Here is a 23,812-nt window from a genome sequence, read left to right on the forward strand (position 1 = left end):
TTATGAAGATAGGCTAATTATAGTCACTTGCCATTAGTTTGCAATAAAGCTGGACTAGTCATGACTTGAACATGGGGTTGCTCTCTTTAGCAATAAAAGTTTCAAGGTAGTCCATCAACAAATGTACCAAATGTACTAGGGAGAGTGAATTGACTGAAATGGCAGTGGACTGGACATATAGCTAGGCAAAACCCAACAGACAGACCCCTATAATTATTCACTGAAGACCATGAGAAAAAAATAATGAGCGTGAAAAAAACCCCAGGAAATATGGTTCAATAACTTAAAGACCTATCTGAAACAAGGTGGCTCAAGAATGAAGATATTAGAAAATTATCAAAGATCTCTACCTTCAACAAAGGATAGATGCCTAAATAAGAAGATTGTGCAGATGACCTATAAAACTCATCTATACAATTTCTAAGTTTTTTTTTTTTTTTTTTTTTGCTAGTGGCCTTACGTTACACTGACACAGATAGGTCTAATGATATAGATGTTCATTCCCATAGGGAACCTGAAATATTTGTCCCGAATGAGTAAATTTATAATACCAATTTAAATGGTCCATTATTGGACTTAGCACATGGGGGTGAAATGCTGGTAACCAGGAATGAGTTAGCTGGAAAATTTATAATGTCCAATAACGGACAATTTATATTGGTATTACAGATAGGTCTTATGGCGATGATGGGATAGGAAAGGCCTAGGAGTTGGAAGGAACCGGCTGTAGCCTTAATTAAGGTACAGCCCAAACATTTGCCTGGTGTGAAAATGGGAAACCACAGAAAACCATCTTCAGGGCTGCCGTCAGTGGGATTCGAACCCACTAAAATTTCTAAGATAATATCTCCTGGTACTTCATGATGCATGTTCAATTTTGTCTTCACCTATTTTACAAGCAGAGGGATATTGATTTTTAAGATATTACCAAAAACAATATCACACTTACTGTCTGCCATTTTATTGTTAATATACATTAATGTTTAGTACAATATGTTTTCTAATTTTACAAGAACAAAAACTTATACAAACCTCCAATCTTCAACTCGCTTGTCATTAGCTTCCATGCACCATACTTCACGTTCTTGTATTCCATGTCCACAGTCTTGTTCTAGTGTCCCATTTCTTATCAGAGTTTCTTCTTCATCCACTACAAGTTAAAATATTACCAAATCTGTTAAAATTGTTCTACCAATGATCATTATACACAGGCAGAATATGTTTTCTTTTTTTTAAGAAAAATATTGAGAGAAAACACAACTTATGGAGGCAAGAATATGAACAAAATACAGAATAGATTTTCAGGAATATGCTGAATACTATCCAGATAAATTTGGAATTAATTCAAGGACATTTACATTGAGTTGAAAAACTATGTTCATTTACAGCGGAAGACCACACACTGACAACGTGCAGCATGTTAATAACAAGGTTGTTGACAGCAAATGTGTAACTGTGAGCAAGTTGCCATACCAACTGAAACTTGTAGCACCTTCGGTAAGAAAAGTGGCTACCACTTTCTGGTATTTGGAGGGATTCTTGCTTGTGGACATCACGGCTCAAGGAATCACTATTAATCCTGATATGTAGTAACCGTAAAGACCTTAACTGTGTTAATCCACATTGACATACGTAGATGTTTCGCTGTTGTGCAACTATACTCAACCACAATTTAGTCAGAAAACCAAGGATGCTATCCAAAAACACAAGATGGACAACATTGTCATATCCCTCTTTCAGCACTGATTTCACACTGTCTAATTGCCATCTCTTCGGAACCAGAAGGACTTGCTTCACAGAAAGATTGAAGCCAAACTCCTGACTAATTTATTTTACAAGACAAGTATAGGTTCTATTAGTAGACTGAAATGTTGAAGCTGGTTCAGCCCTCGAGAGGGGGTGTTGAGAATATTTGTATATATATTCATATGACTCTGGCTGAGTCATCATCAAGTAGCACCACCTCCACACCATGGTTTCTTTTTCCATTCTGACATGTTACATTATAATCTCCATGTCTTCCTCTCTCGCTAATTTAAAATTTGGTGCTTGATAATACAGTAATGCATTTTTGTGTACCATTTTCCACCTAGGTAAACACTTTATTTGCAAATAAAGTTATTTTAATTTGATTTCATTTAATTTGATGAACAGGAGAAAAACATTTAGTCTGGATCATCACCTGGCTTCACAAAGTTTTGCTTATTCCCATACCTTTGGGATAGCCGCAGTGCAAATCAACATTACATTAGGAATAACTGGAAACTAAGGAAAGTTTAAACACCACGAGATCATTCTGGTAAATACCAACCTCTTGTGAATAAAAAGAAGATATTTCTTCCATCTCTACATATACAATTGGGGTTGGTTAAGTGTATAGTAAAAGCACTGGCAAAGAAACAGAAGGATTTCAATATCTGAGAGACATATTTCCTTGATTGTAAAGCAAAATTAAAGGAAGGTGTCTTTGTTGAGCCTTGAATCTGAGAAATCCTTAAAGATGAAGCTTTCTTTAATACTCTTTCAAACATCAAGCAGATAGGAAACATTTCAAATTGATTTGCAGCAATTACTTATGTATGAAGAAAGATCCTGATTTCAAAAACAGTATCTGCAAACTTCTGCACTCATACAAGAAGCTTGGGCAATGGATGTCATTAAAGGTTCATGACCTCAACTCAGCAGGTTCCATCCTGGCTCAGTCTGGTGGTATTTGAAGGTGCTCAAATACTTCAGCCTCATGTTGGCAGATTTACTGGCACATAAAATAACTCCTTCAGGACAAAATTACAGCACCACAGCCTCTCCAAAAACTATCAAAAGTGCAATTAGTGAGATGTAAAAAACATTATTATTATTAAAGGTTAATTTTCTGTATTCCCATTGGACTTCCCCAAAAGCTTGGTGAAGTAAGCGGTTAGCAAGGGGAACGTTTCCACCAGGACATAAAGTCAATGGAGTAGCATTACCAAGGTTTTTGAAATGATTCCATGATGGCAGATTACTGCTGGATGTTGTAATGGGAGTTTCCAGAAACTAGGTGCCATAGGAAGAAGAAGTCAACTACAGTACATTTTAATCACAGAAAATATGTTTATCATCATGTCTTATGTCCTACAGTTACAGATATCAATAAAACCTGCTACAATAATATTATTATGTACCTTGTATATTGTACTGTAAAAATGATATATGCTAGAAAACAATGAAAAGCATCTTCGTAAACAACTGCTCTATAGATGCATATTTTTATTTCAGATGATTAAAAAAATGTTTTGATGACTAGTATGATTATATGGCCCCATCTACCATGTGCAGACATTTTAATTTGATGCCATCGGGCTGTCTGCTAGTCAGGTTTGATGTTCCATCTTACTCTAGGCCTACCAAATGGCAGAATAAACTGAATCTCTCTTGGGAGTCTATGACTGAGTTTTTTAATGAATTTTGCTGGGTAAACACCAAATGTGTCACCAGAGATCTGTTACATGTTGACATCGTACAGCATGGAGTGTCAAATAGATTTTTTTCTGCCCTTCAAAAATCTGACTACCTCTGCTGGGTTTGAATCCGCTATCTTGGGATCCAGAGGCAGACAATCTATTACTAATCCACAGATGCAGCTTTGTATCCAGAAAAACTAACACATACTGTCCTAGTACTTGCAGCTAAAATAGTTTGTTAAAAAGCATAAGTAATATACTTAAAGGAGAGTATTAGGTATAATTCAGAAGAATAACTTGTTTTCAGTAAACATTTGCTGCGAATGCATTTCTGCTTACATTATATGTCTCGAACACTAGTCCAATGCTTCCTTCTTAGACTTGATTTACCTTGATCTGGTCCTATGACTGGTGGAGCGTCAGTGGTGGTATTGTCTGGAGGAGAGTGACAGATCTGCCATGGTAGTGCAAGCCAGCTGTAGCCATTACAGGAATGGGTGTTGCAGGGTTCAATCTGTAGCATTTCATCTGGATCTGGGCAAGAATGTCCTCCTAAAAAAAAAAGAAAAAAAAATTAAGAAAAAAAGACTTTGTTAAAAAAATGAACTGCCACTGTATACCATAAAAATATTGCTATATGTTTTCTAAGTGTATGATTTTGCATAATTTACTCCATACAATCTGTATTTAAAAGACCTGAAGGAAAATGTTCTTGGCAGAATTTTACAAACTAGTTTTTTAAATATTTGTGTGATATTTTCAAATGTGAATTAACAGTTTTTGTACATTTCAATGAGGGATTATTTGATGAATAAGAAGATAACATTACACAATTAAAAAGGGGTCCAGTGATGCTCTGAATGCCTAACCAGTTGCACTAACAAAGGATTATTACTCACAGAGCAACATTGTCTAACAGTGTATCAAGCATACTGCTGGCAAAAATAGAAGAGGCCACTCTAGAAACTAACTTTCCTTTCAAGGCCTTTGCTAGTATTCAGAGATGGGCAGGCAATGTTACATGTTACTGAACTACAGTCTGACATGGCCTGATATCTACAGGGTGGAAGTTAACCGATTCACCAAATTAACACAAATAATAGATCTTGGGGAGAGAATCATAATCTCACAAGTTTCAGGTCTGTTCTTGACAACTCTCGTGTTTTAGGAATTGCATGAATTGCAATGTAGCAGCTGGGATTAGCTAATGATGAGGCTGTTGGAGTATGTATGCAAGTGTTAAAGCAGTTGCTGCCTGCTGTTGTACTTCATGGTCAAATGTTCACTGTCAACAAAAACAATAACAACATGCATATCCTCTTCCCAGAGGAATGACTAGCACTAGTGTATCGACCAAATTGTGTGGCAGTACAGGGTGTAACTTCACTCTTTAAACTTAACCAACACAATGAACGTTCGATAATTATTCAACAATATCATTAAGGCATAACAATGCATATTTCACTGAAGTTCATTTCTTCCCTTTATTTGTATTCGAAAGATAAAAATGGGAAACCACGGAACACAATCTTCAAGTAATGACTCGGTGGACCTGTCCTGGGCATGCATCGTCTTGCAGTGATTATGCGCCCTTCTTGGAATCTCCTCTGCCACTTGTGCACACTCGGCATGGACATGCAGCGTTCGCCATACACAGTAGACATGCGATGATGAGTTTTGTGTACTTCAGCACCCTCAGCCACCAGAAAACGAGCCACACTTCTCTGCTCTACTTTGATTGCCTCCATTTTTACAGCTGGAGGAACACACTAGACTAGTCTGTGCACCAACAAAGACATAACCCAACAACTGCATGCACCTGTGAGTTGTCACTATGCAGTTCTCCTACCACTGTGATGGCAGTATCCATATGTAACAACAGTATTGCCATCTTTCACACAGAATGTGTGTTTTGGCGGGTGTTTGTTTTCTTTTGACTGCCCCTTATACATTGTATTGAAAAGGTGGACTATTGCATTCTTTGAATTAGTATAGCTGATGTCAATATGGAACTGAATATGAAACTTATTGTATGTAATGAGTCTTAATCAGGTAACAGAAATTAAGTTCCTCCATTCTTGTCAACAAAAGATAAAAATGGATAAGATAAGGATGTGGATATCTGAAAGCAGCTTGGATTGCAAAGAAGCCTGCTGGAGATCCTATGACTGATGAGATTGCAATGGCATGATCACATGAAGAGAATGGCTCCCCATAGGACTCCTTGAGCATACTTTGACTGCAGTATTCCTGGGAAGAGACAAGAGGAAGGCTTCATGATGTTTGGGAGAAGCAGTTTACAAGAACTTTGAAATTAGTGATGTAAACTGGCATTGCATGTTTAAAAATCATCTGTGGATGGACAGGACAAACTGGAAGAGGCTCATACACAACTGCATCCGGCTTGCTGGAGCAAAGAAATTATGATGATGATGATGATGATAATGATTATGATATCCACTTTTTTAATAATATCACCATTCAGTCCATTAGACAACACTCATCTTCATGTAAGTATATTATTTTCATAATTCTTTTAACAGTTTACCACATAAAAGTAATATTAATGGATGTTAATCTCATTGTACTATCACACAATCTCATTTAGTTCCTAATCATATTAATGCATATCAAAATACACATTTAAATAAAAACTTTCAAATTTACCTGGACCAGGTGGAGCAATGACAGTTCGATTCCTCTGTCGAAGAGCAACTTGTCGTGGAGACGAGCAGCTATGACTGCAAGGAGACCATGATGACCAAGGAGACAGCACACAGTCATACGGGCATGGCAGCAAGCAGGGCTCATCTCCTGGAGGTTTTACTTGCCGACGCAAACACATGGAGTCATCAACAATTACCTAGAATAAAAGTCTTCTTGGTTTATTGAATTTTCTAAAACCTAGTAGGGCCTACCTCTATGGAAAGGACTTTGAAAGTTCTTGATTAAGTACACTATGATAATTACTGCACATGATCAAGAAACAGGATAGTATGAATGCAGCAATTATGTACATTACCATACACATTCCTACTACTTCAGGATAGCCTGTATACCCAGACAGTGGGATTGTGAAAAATTTCATATGTGCATTGTTCTTCAGAATAACTTTAATTCACACCTTATTTCTAAATTAGTTCTACAGTTTCATGATTTCAATACTGCAAAGCATTAGAGCATACAGGCAATGTAGTACAATAAAAAAGAGAAAATAGAGTAGAAGAATGACTACAGTAATCTAAAAAGCAATAGACAAGTATGCAAACTGTCCATCATTTCGCACTGAATAGTTTTTCCTCTCTGCCAGATGACAGAGTAATGTCAAAACATTTGTTCTTTTGTGCCATCCTACCTTACAGTATAATGTCCCTGCCATGTCTTGACTAACATGAGTTTAATTCATGGAGCACTAACATTGAGATTATACCCTTAACTGAAAGGCAAAAGAGAATTATGACTATTCAAGGGATGAGGGATCAGACAAGGAAAAGAAATGTCAATGAAAATTAAAGATTTTCTAAGCCTTGAAGGTCTATTACCATTAGGGTTTGGAAAGAAAATGAGTTGACCGAGAAAGGTTGGATAAAGGAAATGACTGGAAAAGTCTGGAACAAGTGATTATAACTTAAATGATGCTATAAACAGCTATGAGCCCATGGTCACCAGTGTATACCTAGTTATGAACACCTGAAAGTCGCTATTACAGTATTAACAGATGTGTGTTTAGAATATGAAACACCTTAAATTGAATCTGTAATAATGACTTTCAGTTCAGTCCCACTTTGGCAAGGATAACATTAGACTGGAAAAAACCTGTGCTCTCCAGCTTTGATATTATGATATAGTCATGGAAGCTGATATAAAGTGTCGTCTTCTTGTTGGTACACAGAGGATACAATAATAATTACTTACCCCATAGAGTGCTCGACAAGATACACCTCTGGAACGTCTACCCTCACCACAGTGTTTGACACCAGGATCAAGCTCGCAAGGTCCCCAAGATCCTTCGCTCCATGTATGGCAGGCAGGCTGAGGACATGGCTGCACTTCCTTCACACTAGGACAGGGCAATCCCTGTTCACTTGGCAGAACTTCCACAGTGCGCCGACGTTCACGATAACCTGAAAATTATATTTTTCAGTTGTAATCCAACCGGCAAGATGAATGGACATAAGTGCTGATAATGAGCTAAGAATGGGAGAGTAATATGGGAGCAATTACCATTGAGCAATACTGGTGTGCTATTGGTGGGGGAGGCATAGTAGGATGAAAATCAAAGATATCTAAGGCCAAAAACATGATGAAGTTGTTTACCTCACCGTGCATCTCGCCACGCATCTCGCCATGCACCTTGCCTCAGCAGAACATACTGAAGCATTTTTCATTGCCTCGCTTCCCACCATTTAATGTGCAGAGTAGTAATATTCAGTGAGCAAGCTCCTTTCAAAGAACACTACAGGGGACTGTACTAATGTAATATGGAGATGCTTACAGACTCTGACAGTGATAGTGATATGTCTACAAGTAATGAAGTAAAGTGGCAGTGACTCTCCAGTACGAGAAGGAAATAGAACATACATCCAGTCAATGAGGGATGAACTGAACAAGGAGAGTTCTATAAATTGTTGCAGAGAAGGGAAGGGAAATCAACAGGTTACTATTGTAAAGAATCGGTTGGTAAGGTATAGATGGAGAGATGAACAAAGATGAATTTATGGATTTGAAATGTTGAAGATAGGTACTGAAAGTATGATAAAGCATAATTACATTGATAAAGCAATATGAATGATGGAAAGATCAATAAGAGCTGGTAGCTAAATGGGCAGCAAAAATGAGCAGGGATTAATAGTCTAAACTTTTCGTATACTGAAGAGTGTAAGAAAAGAAAAAAAAAATCTTGAGTGATAAAGGCACTAAAAATGTACAGAAATGAGGGATCACAGGAGTTAAGGATAGAATTCCATAGCAAAAGGAAGGAGTACAAAAGTTTACTGAAGAAAGATTTGCATTAATAGATATTGTAAAGGAAACTAAACCAAGAAAATATGGAACAGAATAAACGAAACTTGAAAGGAACTGAAAATAGTAACCAAGCAAACATATGTAACGATGGGTGGATATAGTATTTCAAGAGATTACCAAGGGGGCATGATCAAGGGCATCTGTAAGGGGTGACACAGAGGTGCAGTTGCTTGCCCCCAACCTCTACCACCACAACTGCAGGATTTTAAACTTTAAAAATCCTAAATTTAAAAGAGAGAAGTATAATTTAAACCCCAGTCTAGGAAGCCAACAATAACAGCCAAGAGGATACGTTGTGCTGACCACATGACACCTCGTAATCTGTAGGCCTTCAGGCTGCGCATCAGTTGCTTGGTAGGCCATGGCCCTTCGGGGCTGTTGCGCCATGGGGTTTGTTTTGGTAGAATAATTTAAATATTACTATGAAACGAACATCTCAGAAGTGGTTAATTTGTTCTTCCCCAGAAAACACTTTATACCAAAATGAGATTTTGACAACATGAACAGAATTGTATAATCTACAAACCCATTTGATGAACACTTACAGTATACAAAATATCAAAATATTAGGGTTTTAATACTTTTGTATCATTTATAATAGAAACCAAAATATTATGTACTCCTATAAAATCCTCATCATCTATATTAAACGTGCATGCTATTAATATTGAATAAGAATATACAAGAAAACTGCCAGATTTCTGTTCAGAATCATTCATTTTATCATAATTTGCATAGTCCATGTAACAATAGCAGGCACGCAGCAATAATCTGGTGTATAAACTGATAATCCTACCAAGCTTTATTGCAGTCGATGCCTATGAAACACCATGTTTCATTTAAAACTGCACCAACAATTTCTATTATTTTACAGCAGAATGATTATTACACTTAAGTTTATGATGTCTTAGTTGACGATCTTACCAAGTGTCAATCCAATCAGTCTGGTCCAACCTAAAGAGCTCCCCTGTAACATGACTCCACATACAAGTGCATGATGATGCAAACTCCCATGTCATGGGCTGAGCTTCACAGATTTGGCCCAATCTGAACTGAACACATGCATAATTTGAGCCCGAGAATAATAAGTTACAGTTTACTGCCCAGCCCTACCCCTTTGTCCATATATATACAGGATGAAGTGTAATTCGAGCACTCAGGCGTCGCAGCGCGACTCCTCACATGTCAGCAATAAAAAAACGTCTCTTACAAAATTTCATCTTGCGAGTATATCCGGCAGAAAAACGACGAAGAGTAGCAATCTGGCAACACTGTAACCACATGTAGGGTAACTACCTCTGTCAGCGGAAGGTAGTCGTACTGTACAGTTGGTCCAGTGGGTACAGTTTTTGGTTGGCATGCAGGAGGTCGAGTGGTCGATCCTGGGTTGAGGCGTATGTTTTTTATTTCGTAAATGTAGTCCAGGTGGTATGGAATCTGGCATCTTAATCATCAACAGCGATTGCAGTGGGTCCTCTAGAAACCATTTGCCCTTACATACTACGATCCTAGAAATGGACGAACAATCGTTTTCATTGGTCAGCTTTAAAAGGTGCCCTTTCCACGTCGTGGGCGTGAATTTATTCGCACCACTTCATCTACTAGATGTGAAACCTGTTTTCTTTGTACCCTCCTCCATTGGTCCCATAGATTAGTACCAACTATTATTCTTGCCTCGTTCAGGTCCATTACATTTTGTTAGGGCCTTACGTTACGTTACGTTACGTTACGTTACGTTACGTTACGTTACGTTACGTTGTTTCAGTGTTACAAAATGTTGTAAATGTAGGATACGACCTCAGAAATGGTGTCTTACTGTATTACAGTAGGTAATGTCAGATGGAAATTAGCAAATAAAAAATGCGCCTCAACGCAGGATTGACCACTCGACCTCCTGCATGCCAACCAAAAACTCTACCCACTGCACCAACTGTACAGTACGACTGTATTCTACTGACAGAGGTAGTTACCCTACATGTGGTTACAGTGTTGCCAGATTGCTACTCTTCAACGTCCGTTTTCTACTGGATATACTCGCAAGACGAAATTTTGTAAGAGACATTCTTTTATTGCTGGCATGTGAGGAGTCGCGCTGCGACGCCCAAGTGCGCGAATTACGCTTCACCCTGTATAAGAATATGTTTTTAAACAAAACTATTTAACAATCAGAGTTGAAGAAATTATTACTTTTAAATAATTATAGTGACATATTTATGTATGCAATCTGGCAACACTGTAACCACATGTAGGGTAACTACCTCTGTCAGCGGATGGTAGTCATACTGTACAGTTGGTCCAGTGGGTACAGTTTTTGGTTGGCATGCAGGAGGTCGAGTGGTCGATCCTGCGTTGAGGCGCATGAAGCAAACAGTATTATCATTTTGATGTTCAATGAAAACTAATATAATTTTGCTATTATGGGAATACAGTGAAACCTCGTTAGTATGTTCCTCAAAACCATGAACGCCTAGTGTTGCATATGTGCAACGGCGTGCCGGTGCTCTTTCCTTTCAATGTATGAAGTTGTTTTCCAGTAAAAGAATGAAAACTGCGCGCGTATTCTGTAAAGGGAAGTGTTGTGCTTTGTTACGAGTCGGTTAATCAACAGTCCCCGCTTGATTGTTGACGAGGTGTATGTTTGAAGTTCGCCATGTGTTCCAGCTAACACAATGGCATACCGTAAGAGGTAAGATTCGCCGTATAACTTTATGATTTAGAAATAATTAACCTCTTTTAGGAAACCCAGGAAGTAAATTCATCAGAGTTTGAATGTAGAACGATTCCTTTTACAATTAATAACTCGTGGGCGAGTGAGATCCACATATTCCCGGCGTTGCATATTCGCAATGCTAGGCGGATCCAATGTCAAATCACTTCCTTATGTACCTATTTGGTATTGAAGTGTTTGTTATTGACGTAACAACCCTTCGTTGCTGTGCATGCAATTCAATACCAGTTTTGTGATGCATATTATTAGGCTATTATTATGTCTGGCTCCATGTCTGAATGGTTAGCGTGCTGGCCTTTGGCCACAGGGGTCCCGGGTTCGATTCCCGGCAGGGTCGGGAACTTTAACCATAATTGGTTAATTCCCCTGGCATGGCGACTGGGTATCTGTGTCTTCTTAATCATCATTTCATCCTCATCAGGATGCACAGGTTGCCTACGGCAGTCAAATCAAAAGAACTTCACCTGGCGAGCCGAAGTCCTCGGACACATCCCGGCACTAAAAGCCATGTGCCATTTCCAGTTTTCATTATTATTATCATTATTATAATAATCAGGGGTGGTAGGAAATTTTTTCTCGTATATATAGGAGGAAATCGTAATTGAATAGCACCATTTATTCGATTCACATTTATTTCAGCAGAAATTCTCGATGAGGTAGACAAGCGAGATGAAGTAGTAGATATAAATATATATAATAGGTACTGTAAATAATGTCTTATTGTATATAAACTATTTTATTTTGTCTCTTAGTAACTAATCAACTCAACAATAACTTGTATCTTCTTCTCCACACTCATTGTCCAAGTATTTTCATTATTACTTGAAGAAAACAACATATGTGTTGGTACCTTGCCGACTACTACTTAAGCGCCTAGCGTTGCATATATGCAACACCCTATATTTCCAAAACTAAACATGTTTGCTTAAAAATAATGGATCTTTCTGGAATAATACCCTATTCTAAGAATGTTTATTGAGAAAAATTGAACATTTCAAAAAATAAGAAATTCAGATGTTCAAGGGTTGGCACGTTTTCCCGCTTAACACATCATAAATTTGAAGTCCTGATACCCATCGTATTAAATCTATATAAAAAATGCCTCACTTAACACGTCACTATTTTTCACCTTTGCAGCCGATGCCTATGAAACACCATGTTTCATTTAAAACCGCACCAACAATTTATATTATTTTACAGAAGAATGATTATTACAAATATTCCCCAGACCTGAAAATGTTCTTTGTCTTCCCTTGTGTTTGGAATGTGATTTCCAACAGAGATAAGAGCTCTCGCCATGGGTTGGTCGGAGAAAGTTGGGCGATAAGAGGAAATGACCTTAAATTCTCGAACACCGAGTATATTGCTCCTTCGAGGGGCAAGCTGTTAGCTCAGGTAAAGTTGAGTTTTGTGTCATTGATTGGTAGCAAAGACTTTACACTAGAACAAGACAGGACAGTGCTAAGTTAAAGCACAGTAATAGTTTCCAATGCAGCTAGGAGCGCTGAATTCTGTTTTCACACGTTTTTTGTTTTCTAAGCTCTCCTGTTGACGTACATGGCTTATGGCTGGGAGTCATCCGAAATCATGCGTCACGGAAGTTACCGCCACAAAATGTGTAACGGAAGTGTAACTCTAGCAACCGTGCAGCCGTTGGTGGATGGTCATGACCTAGAGACATATCTATGATCATTTGATTTTGTCAAAGGGAAAAGTGGTTTATTTTTTGTTCTATGGAAAGGTCTTTTTTGTCAGTAAGATTGTTGAATAACCCATTGCGTTTGATTGTGCATGTAGCTTATTTCACATTTCAATCTGAAGTTAGAAATTTATTTATCCAAAATCATTCTCTCCAACTTTGGAAACTTTCCTTCGCGCACTCGTTTTCTTTTTCCATTTCTAGTTTGCTTATACGCATTTTGAATTTTGTCTCCGTTGCCCACAATAGTGTTCAAAGCAGAAGGTGCTAGTTTTAACGTTCGTGCCAACTCTACGCGCTTATGATGTGGATTCCTATCTACTTCTTGAGGAATTTTAATTTTTTCTTCATTAGTGAGTGGTTTCACAACTCATTTCTTATCCATAGCTAGGCTATCACAAGACAAATACCGTACCGCGCTACCAAACTTCTCACGATTATCCTATTAGTCCGTAAGTAGGCTGTCACGCGACAAATAATCGCTTAACTTCTTTTTACCACTGAACATAATAAATTGAAGGTATTGCCAATAACTGTTCTTGTGATAAGATGATTTAAATCAGTGTGGTACGAATGAAGTTAAAATAAGCCTATAGTGCAGCAATAGCAGAAATCCAACAGGCCATTATTCGGTGCCGTTAAGTAATAAGGCTTCCATATACTGTAGGCCTATCCCATTAAAAAGTTATGTAAAGATGCAGGCAATGTTAAAGCGGTGTACCATTCATACAAAAATACAAACTGCTAGTTTGACAGATGGCACGTTTTTATTAGGCTATTCACCGACGAGTCTGTCTGAACCAATGCCAAGTACTGCTGAAGATTCATGTTCAAGATGGCAGTCGAAGGCGCTTAATCACGTATGGTGAGTATAACCTAGCGAGAAATTCATGCTCGAACAAAGTGACCAGAAAACAGCATTTAATTACCCACTGGTCAGAAACCTAAGGCTTCAACTAACAATTCATTATACAACTGTTTTAGGAAGAAAGTGATGTAGGGACTCTAGCTACTACTATGAGCCCAAGGGCAAAAGAATGTCATATCTGTTCTTCCATGTTTTTCACATCTTTTAATAGTCTCTTGTTCTCTCGACCTTTTCACACTTATTAGTGCTCTCCTTTATCTCCTGAAACACTACACACACAATGTAAAATGTACTAATGTCTAAAGTGATACCATCTCCCTGTTTCTTATCCATAGCTAGGCTATTCGATAGTACGTTTCCCCGAAATGTACTAACGAGGTTTCACTGTATTTAGATATTTGTACTATGTTTCTAAAATTCATTATAATTCATGGATTGAAAAACTGCCATAAATTAATTTGTTTGTGGTTTTATCAAGCCTGAGCCCAAACGGGATGAAAGTTCCTCATAGGAATAATTGTAAGTACCAAGGTGTTAATGTAAGGAAAGATCTTCATTGGGGTAATCACATAAATAGGATTGTAAATAAAAAGTGCAGATCTCTGCACATGGGCATGAGGGTACTTAGGGGTCGTAAGTATGTAAAGATGAGGTCATAAAAGTCTCTGGTATGACCTCAACTAGAATATGGTTCCAAGCATACGAGACCCTCACCAGGATTACTTCATTTGGGAACTAGAAAAAATCCATAGAAAAGCAGCTTGATTTGCTCTAGGGGATTCCCGACAAAAGAGTAGTGTTACAAAAATGTTGCAAAGTTTGGGCTGGGAAGACTTGGGAGAAAGAAGATGAGCCGTTCGACTCAGTGGTACGTCAATTCCCACAGGGAACCTGAAATACTCATCCCGAATGAGCAAATTTACAACACCAATGTAGCTGGTCTGCCACTGGACATTATAAATCCTCCAGCCAACTTAGCACACTGGGGCGAAACGCTGGCAACCAGGCGACTGACTGACTGATAGATTGATTGAGCATTTATCAATTTAAGCCTGAGCATCTGCAGACCTCTAGTCTGAATATGTACCAGAATCAATTGTGTTAAAGTAAAAGGAAATTATTAAATAATTAGTGGACCTTGTGTTAATTTAACAAAAGTTGCTACTATTCAAGACAAAATAATCTTTACAAAAATTGACTATACTGGCAATAGTATTTTCTGACAAATTTTCTTGTAGATGCTACATATTTTAGCCCAAGATTTCCATGCTAGGCATAAATTTTGTTTCCTTATCAAATATATTTTTGCATGGAATTAATCCGTAAAGTTTGTCTGGAGTGACTCCCATTTTATTTTTGGAGAGTTACATTACATTTCCATATGAATGAGGCATAAATACCTTGTGCAGGGGGATCTCCAAACTGTGGACATTCAAGCGGACGACAAGGTCCCCACGCACCCCATTCACCAACTTCACAGTCTCGTGGACATGCAACTTCACACCTATATGAGTCAAAGATCAATATGTCACTGATTTCTTCAAATGATCACTTACAATGAACAGATTTGTACCAAATCATTTCAATACTGTTTAATAAGATGTACCAATAGACTATTAAAATGCAAGTGTTAAACATGCAAAGGGACACATTACATGCAGATATTGTGAAAGGAAGAGAATCTCTTATTAACATGAAAATAAGTTGTACAAATCTTGAGTACATAAATAAAATCATTGCTATTGTTTGTACAATGCTTATTTCAATACAGTCTTATGAATTTTATTCATGCAGCAACAATAATAATAACACTGTTGGCAGCCCTGAAGATTGTTTTCCATGGATTCCCTTTTGCATACCAGGCAATTAACCTAATTAACCACTCAACGTGAAGTGCAGTACACTGCACGCCTACTCTGCAATGCTCTCTGTTGCAGGGTGACGTACAATGCATGCTCGTAGCAGCTTCTGCTTTGTGCTTCTATCTAGCGAATAGTTCTTGAACTATTACGAATGTAATAGGATATATCTATAGATGAAACATCGATCTTTCATTTGAAGCATGTACCTATCGAGTTCTTATCAATTACATATGATATATTGCGTCTGAAAAGCCAACAAGTTCTGTTGTTGACATCATGGCAGCTAAACGTTTTCTTGTGATCACGAATTTGAAAATCAACAATGTTTTACCGATTGATGATACTGAAAGTTTAGTTTCATTAAACAAGGACTAGGATACAGTATTTGAAACTGAAAATAGTGATCGTGACATTGACGTTGCTTTTTTTACATGGGAAGATACCGGCCATAATGTTATTGATGGTGGGTTTGTGTGAGAAAACATGGACAATTACACAGGGCAAAGCGAAATGTTTACGGCAGATTATGGGTCTCAGAATGATGCAAAGAACTGCTTATATCCTGTGTCAATTTCATAAATATGATAGAATAGGCAGATATTTATGCTCAACATCGTATGCAGTCACATGGTATGTTATTTCCGTTGTGATCAAGGGTAAATGAATGTGTACCGATGACTGTGGAGGAAATATATGTAGTTAATGCATTGTGTATGTTAATGATCATAGTAGAGAAACCTGTACCGAGGTCTTATTTCTCAAAAGAACAAAAAACAAATGGATTCTAGCTACTTGGTTCAGCCATAACTCTTGTTCGATTTGAAAGCATCAGAAGATTCCTCCACTTCATTGACCTTAGGTAATTCCAGTAAATTTTGGTGTGTATGTTTATTCTCTAATAAAAACTGAAAATTTTGGTAAAATTCATTTAACCACTTGTCATTTACGCCCGATTAACTAAAAGTCTGCACTCATAGTACACTTGGAGCTATACTCCTCACGCAGCATATGGTAGCTAGGTAGCGAAAGTTGTCCCACGCTGAGAGGTTAAGGCCACAGTCACTTCTTTCTTTCCTATCCCATCCCATCATTATCTCTCTGCATCCGTGCGACATAAGAAAAAATAAGAATAACACCCGTGCCCTATATTTTAAAGGATGAAAAAAAGTTTCACTCAAATTTATTTACAATATTTGCTACAGTGTCCTGACACAGGCTTTGCCACGACGAGAAATGATGAATAATCAGACTGACTTCCTCCGAGCGGTAATGAGAGGTTGTTCAATGGGCCTGGGAGATCTGCTACGTGTGAAGAGACGAAGTCCTCTGTTTCCCAAAACCTTCCTTTAATAGTAGACTGATGAGTATGTATAATTATATACAGTATTTATAATCTCTCTTCCAACTTCAAATATCGCTAACATAGAAGACTTGGCGTGGTCGAAGTACTGAAGTGAATACTCTAAGTCCACACTTGGACCTTATTATTATTATTATTATTATCATCGGAGACCTGACTGACAGGGCTTCCGCCCGCACTCCTAGTAGACTTGTTCCAAAAAAGCCTCGACCAGGGTGTGTACCCCTGTTTTATACCTTCACTAACTTTCGCCTCCCTTCGAGAAGGCCATCGAAGTTCTCATCCTATGGAGACTGTCCACAGACACACAAAAACGGAATTGCCTCCTTCCGTTCACTCTCTATCCACCTTTTCTGAAGACATACTACGCACTTTTAGCAGGGTGCAGCATGTGATTCACCTACTTCGACCAAGCCTTACTTCTAATTGCTCAACTTGTTGCTTACAGCTTTTGGTGTGCCTTCAAACTCTTAAATCTTATATGATTCTTAATTTACTTATATCCTTCTCCCAGCATTATAATTATGATTCCTTGGCCTTACTGCCATTACATAATCATTACTATTAGCTTATAATTTCCCCCATAATATCAATGTATGTCTCAGCGACACCATTCCTCCTACGTTCCCGGTCAAGGGTTCGATCCTCGGAAGAATGAGTCCTGAGCTCCAACTGGAGTCGACACGACAACAGAACAAGAATGTCATTTCACTACGTATGTTTCACAAATTTAAAATTCAGACAGTTTATAAGTGTCCTTGAAATAATACCCAATAAATTATTTAAAATACACACAGAAAAATTTATCAACCACAGAACTATAGTCAACACTTTATTCATCCTCAGAAGTACCAACTTAAAAGCTTTCACTATCACTCTGACCATCAATTTCCCACACAATGTAGTCTTCGCTGCCTTCCATAGAATTAGAAATACTGCACTTCTGAAAACTTTTCTGGACAAGGTCACCAGAGACATGATCCCACGCCGTCTTTACCCACAAACAAAGCAGTAGAACTTCTGGGCTCTTAACATGACCAGCTGGCATCAGTCCATGATTGTCAGTCACCACCCACTCAGTATACAGCTGTTTCAAGGCTGCTTTGAATGGGCGGTTTACACAGACATCCAACGGCTGTAACATAAACATCAATCCACCCAGAATGATTGCTGGATTGGTTTTTACATCCCTGGTTTACTTCTTCACAGCTTCTGTTTTGTGACCGCAGTAGCTGTACATAACAAGCAAACTTTTCTGTCCAAGGAATGGACCAGGGTGTCATTTCACTATGTATGTTTCACAAATTTAAAATTCAGACAGTTTATAAGTGTCCTTGAAATAATACCCAATAAATTATTTAAAATACACACAGAAAAATTTATCAACCACAGAACTATAGTCAACATTTTTCAGCCAGTCTTCCACTAGTAGGCAGTCCATCCAACCGGAGTCCTGAGTTCTGACTATAACACCAGCAGTTAGATTTTCTTTCAGAAGCATCTTTCTCTTCAAGAAAATGCATGGTGGAAGTTAAGTTCGGTCAGCAAGTATAAATAACATTACTGTACACATGTTTTTCTTTACCACCCATTCTGATGGTAACACTTTTTGACCCCTTAACACTCACAGTACTGTCCAGTAGCATTTAAAAATAGATAGGCATCTGATCTGCATTTTCAATTTGGGAAAGCAGATACAAATTTTTCTTTTGCAGCTGAATTATATGGTGCTGGAAGGAAAAGAGTTTTTCTTCATAGGCAGTAGAAACACGCTGTGAAATTGCAGTACGCCTTCCAATGCTTAGTCCATTCCTCTTCTAGAAATTTCTGATCCACTCTTGGCTTGCTTTAAACTCTGGCGTTGAAAGTTCTTTTGCGATTTCTAATGCATTTAATTGGCACATTTCAGTAGAAAGGCCGTATCTCAATTCCCGCCTTTCAATTTCAGGAAACTGTGCACTCTGCCAGCGGAAAGCTCTATGGTCACCACTACTGTTTAAAAGAAAATCTTTCTTCTTTCTCCAATCTCGAATACAAGATTCACCTATACCGTATTTCCTACCGGCGGCACGATTTCTGATAATTTCAACTTCCGTTATAACTTTCAGTTTTTCACTTGCAGTAAAAGACCGCAAATGCTTTGTTGAATTCATGTTTACACATGGCACTCTAAGAATGTGAGACTGTAGATTGACTGCTGCCGAACGCTTACGGTAAAAGAAAAGTGAAAGTGTGTTTGGGGTTGGGGGAGCGCACGCTGAGAAGGTCGGTTGCCAAGTCATAGTGACCACGAATGTTTGATTTCAGGGTTGTTCCATACTTAAAAATAATTTTTCTGAACTTATATACTACAGCTGACTTTTAGGAAATTTTTACACACATTTATATTATGGAACAAATCTCCATTATCACATGAAATACATAAGAGAGAACAATACTGTACACACATGTCCACTTGTTATTTTCAAACAAACACTATCGAAAGATGTAGTTGAATCCAGTGCCAACCCTTAAAACTAAAATACACTAAAAAAACATAACATTCACTAAGATGCATGAAGTATCGCACCACGAAATGAAAAGCCTGAATAAGACCCGCACCCAATTTTTAGAAGTGATATTTTCGAAAAAAAAAGTGTGGGTGTTATTTGGGATTATACAGTAAATCTAGGCAATTTTGTGATTAGAAACTGCATATCACCACCTCCCTGACCCTGCCAGCCAATATTCAGATGTTGAAAATTCTTTCCATTAACAGGACTCGAACTGGCTAACTACGGTATCAGACCATTGAGATTTGATGTCTTAATTATTATGGTCAAAGGTGGACTATCAGTCTCTGTTTTTGCTATAAGAAAATATCTTGATATATTACAACTTAACTTGACATTCAGACTTTTGTTATTTGAAGATTGGCAGTATATGAAGATATGGAGATTGTCCTCATCTTTTTTTTTGTTTCCTTTCTATTTTTCCTTCTTCCTACAGAGATCTGTCATTATGTTTATCTTATTATGTGTTCCTTTCGATATTCTGATATATGACTTGAAGTGCAATTGTTTGTTCCCTTTCATTATTTACAGTATATTGACCGATTAAGATCCTTTTCTCTTTTTTGGGTTTATCCTGTGTTATCCTGTGTTCCTAGTCTTTTACAACCTATCTTTCTTCACTTTCCCATGTTTATCAGCATTTCTTCTTATCCTACACTGTTCACATCAAGATGAAAGGTCACTCAAGATGAGTGTTAGATACCACCAGACTGAGCTGGGATCGAACCCACCAATGCAAACTCAGCAAGCCAGCACTCCACCATCTGAGCTACTCACCCTAGCTCAATTGAGAAGAATATGGTTGACAACATCAAGTGACTGAACTCTAAAGTCATAAACAAGTTCTACAGCAGAAAATAGGTTTCATCGCTGGGTAAGGCGGCCTACTATGCATAATATATTATACATTTCTTAACTCTTTCCGGTCTAACTGCGAACATAGTTCGCAGTGGCCAAAATTACGTTCATGCCGCTCTGCGAGCATAGCCTGTAGTAAGGTTTGACAATTTGCTAAAAATCGAGAACGAGCTATGCACACATTCTGCTGACTGCATCATGTCTCTTCATGTGTTACTTACGAGAGTATTTCAACAGATGGCAGTATTGTCTAAGTCAGAGAATTTATGATATACTGTAATTGACGAGTGTGTTATATCATTTTCATTATTGTTGTTGTTTTGTAATTGCAATGCACTTTTTACATGATCAATCTAAGGAAAATATAACAGTATTTCAGAAAACTGTACTTAATAATCCGTCAGACTTTTTTTCATTAGCAAAATATGGTATAATATATAAACAATTTTAAAATCTCCAGTGATAGCTGACATGAAACAAACAACATTTTTAAAAATTAGATGCTCAAACAAGAACAAAGAAAAAAGAATCATGCAAATATCTCCTACAGGTACAAAGATATATTCTTTTTCATACATACATACATACATTATCATTATAGACTGTTATGCCTTTCAGCGTTCAGTCTGCAAGCCTCTGAGAAGTTACTAAACGTCGCCACAATCCTCGATTTGCAACTAGTGTTGTGGCCTCATTTAGTTCTATACCTCTTATCTTTAAATCGTTAGAAACAGAGTCTAACCATCGTCGTCTTGGTCTCCCTCTACTTCTCTTACCCTCCATAGCAGAGTCCATTATTCTCCTAGGTAACCTATCCTCCTCCATTCGCCTCACATGACCCCACCACCGAAGCCGGTTTATGCGTACAGCTTCATCCATCGAGTTCATTCCTAAATTAGCCTTTATCTCCGCATTCTGACTACCCTCCTGCCATTGTTCCCACCTGTTTGTACCAGCAATCATTCTTGCTACTTTCATGTCTGTTACTTCTAACTTATGAATAAGATATCCTGAGTCCACCCAGCTTTCGCTCCTGTAAAACAAAGTTGGTCTGAAAACAGACCGATGTAAAGATAGTTTCGTCTGGGAGCTGACTTCCTTCTTACAGAATACTGCTGATCGCAACTGCGAGCTCACTGCATTAGCTTTACTACACCTTGATTCAATCTCACTTACTATATTACCATCCTGGGAAAACACACAACCTAAATACTTGAAATTATCGACCTGTTCTAGCTTTGTATCACCAATCTGACATTCAATTCTGTTGGATTTCTTACCTACTGACATCAATTTAGTCTTCGAGAGGCTAATTTTCATACCATGCTCATTGCACCTATTTTCAAGTTCCAAAATATTAGACTGCAGACTTTCGGCACAGTCTGCCATTAAGACCAAGTCGTCAGCATAGGCCAGGCTGCTTACTACATTTCCACCTAACTGAATCCCTCCCTGCCATTTTATACCTTTCAGCATATGATCCATGTAAACTACAAACAGCAAAGGTGAAAGATTACAGCCTTGTCTAACTCCTGTAAGTACCCTGAACCAAGAACTCATTCTACCATCAATTCTCACTGAAGCCCAATTGTCAACATAAATGCCTTTGATTGATTTTAATAATCTACCTTTAATTCCATAGTCCCCCAGTATAGCGAACATCTTTTCCCTCGGTACCCTGTCATATGCTTTCTCTAGATCTACGAAACATAAACACAACTGCCTATTCCTCTCGTAGCATTTTTCAATTACCTGGCGCATACTGAAAATCTGATCCTGACAGCCTCTCTGTGGTCTGAAACCACACTGGTTTTCATCCAACTTCCTCTCAACGACTGATCGCACCCTCCCTTCCAAGATGCCTGTGAATACTTTGCCTGGTATACTAATCAATGAGATACCTCGATAGTTGTTGCAATCCTTCCTGTTCCCTTGCTTATAGATAGGTGCAATTACTGCTTTTGTCCAATCTGAAGGTACCTTACCAACACTCCACGCTAATTTGACTACTCTATGAAGCCATTTCATCCCTGCCTTCCCACTATACTTCACCATTTCAGGTCTAATTTCATCTATTCCTGCTGCCTTATGACAATGGAGTTTATTTACTATCCTTTCCACTTCCTCAAGCATAATTTCACCAACATCATTTTCCTCCTCCCCATGAGCTTGACTGTTTGCAACACCACCATGATGATTTCCTTTTACATTGAGAAGATGTTCAAAATATTCCCTCCACCTCTCCAGTGATTCCCTGGGATCTGTTATGAGTTCACCTGAATTACTCAAAACACTGTTCATTTCCTTTTTCCCTCCCTTCCTAAGATTCTTTATTACTGTCCAGAAAGGTTTCCCTGCTGCTTGACCTAGCCTTTCCAGGTTATTACCAAAATCTTCCCATGACTTCTTTTTGGATTCAACAACTATTTGTTTCGCTCTGTTTCTTTCATCTACGTACATATCCCTGTCTGCCTCGGCCCTTGTTTGGAGCCATTTCTGATAAGCCTTCTTTTTACGTTTACAGGCAGCTCTCACTTCATTCTTTTTCAAATCCTTAGAAATGCCCAGTCCAGAACGTTGGTTAGGGATATTCAGGCCCAGACCGGAATGGGTTAACTACATATTTTTGTGAGTTTATTGTATCTTTCAGTTTTAGGTTATTGAGCTTCTTACTTGCAGATTATAGCGCACAGTTGAATTTTTGCATGACCCACCACTGAATGTTGCATGCAGTCTGCCTTATGTAATTTTATTTAAGCAAAAAATTACTGAACAATTCATGGAGCGCTTAATCCTTACCGTTGGACAGTTGGCAGTGGCTCAAGGGATGCACACAACTCTTGTGGAACAGGCTGCCCACCTTGGATTGCCACGCAGGTTACTTCTCTTAGCTGAACACCACCACCACAGCCAACTTCCATCATGCGAGGTCCAGAACTGTCATCTGCCGTCACCACACATGGACTCCATTTAGATGCCAGCCACTTGTACCTGGTTGGAAGAGATATATTTAATTTAAAAGAACACTTAAATGTTAGTGATCTAAATTAGGACCCCAAAATTGAAATATTTGACAATAATGACAAATAAGACTAAAATTACTGACAGGAATGGATTTCTTATAAAATACATTTCTTTTTACGTTAATATCGATGCTTTCACGGCCTGTACTTGTAGACAAAAGCCCATATCATGTCTTCTTTTACGGCCACATTGGATCACTTCAGTCAATCATTTTCTGGTCATCGATAAGTTTTCTTTCTGAATTGTCCAGTAGCATTTCATTTGTTCTGAACTTTTCTGTCCTTCCACATCTGTAAATACCTATTTCATTGTATGTTGTATGTCTACTTTGGTTTAAATCTTATTTTTATGTTTTACCTTTGCTTTAAATTTTCTGTTTTGTTTTGCAAATTG

At 38.1% G+C, this 23,812-nt stretch overlaps 1 protein-coding gene across 1 annotated transcript in view; it reads right to left on the minus strand.

Moving 5' to 3' along the window:
* LOC136874354 (thrombospondin type-1 domain-containing protein 7B) overlaps positions 1 to 23,812 on the minus strand; it is a 193,262-nt gene that overhangs the window by 111,560 nt on the left and 57,890 nt on the right. The window contains exons 7-12 of the mRNA XM_068227767.1: positions 23,195 to 23,386; positions 15,164 to 15,267; positions 7,359 to 7,567; positions 6,111 to 6,306; positions 3,834 to 3,995; positions 1,033 to 1,138 (exon numbers count right to left, since the gene is read on the minus strand). Of these exons, the coding sequence (XP_068083868.1) occupies positions 1,033 to 1,138; positions 3,834 to 3,995; positions 6,111 to 6,306; positions 7,359 to 7,567; positions 15,164 to 15,267; positions 23,195 to 23,386 (969 nt within the window). The remainder of the gene's footprint in view (positions 1 to 1,032; positions 1,139 to 3,833; positions 3,996 to 6,110; positions 6,307 to 7,358; positions 7,568 to 15,163; positions 15,268 to 23,194; positions 23,387 to 23,812) is intronic.

This window comes from Anabrus simplex, chromosome 5, assembly GCF_040414725.1.
Source record: "Anabrus simplex isolate iqAnaSimp1 chromosome 5, ASM4041472v1, whole genome shotgun sequence".
NCBI classification, from domain to species: domain Eukaryota; kingdom Metazoa; phylum Arthropoda; class Insecta; order Orthoptera; family Tettigoniidae; genus Anabrus; species Anabrus simplex.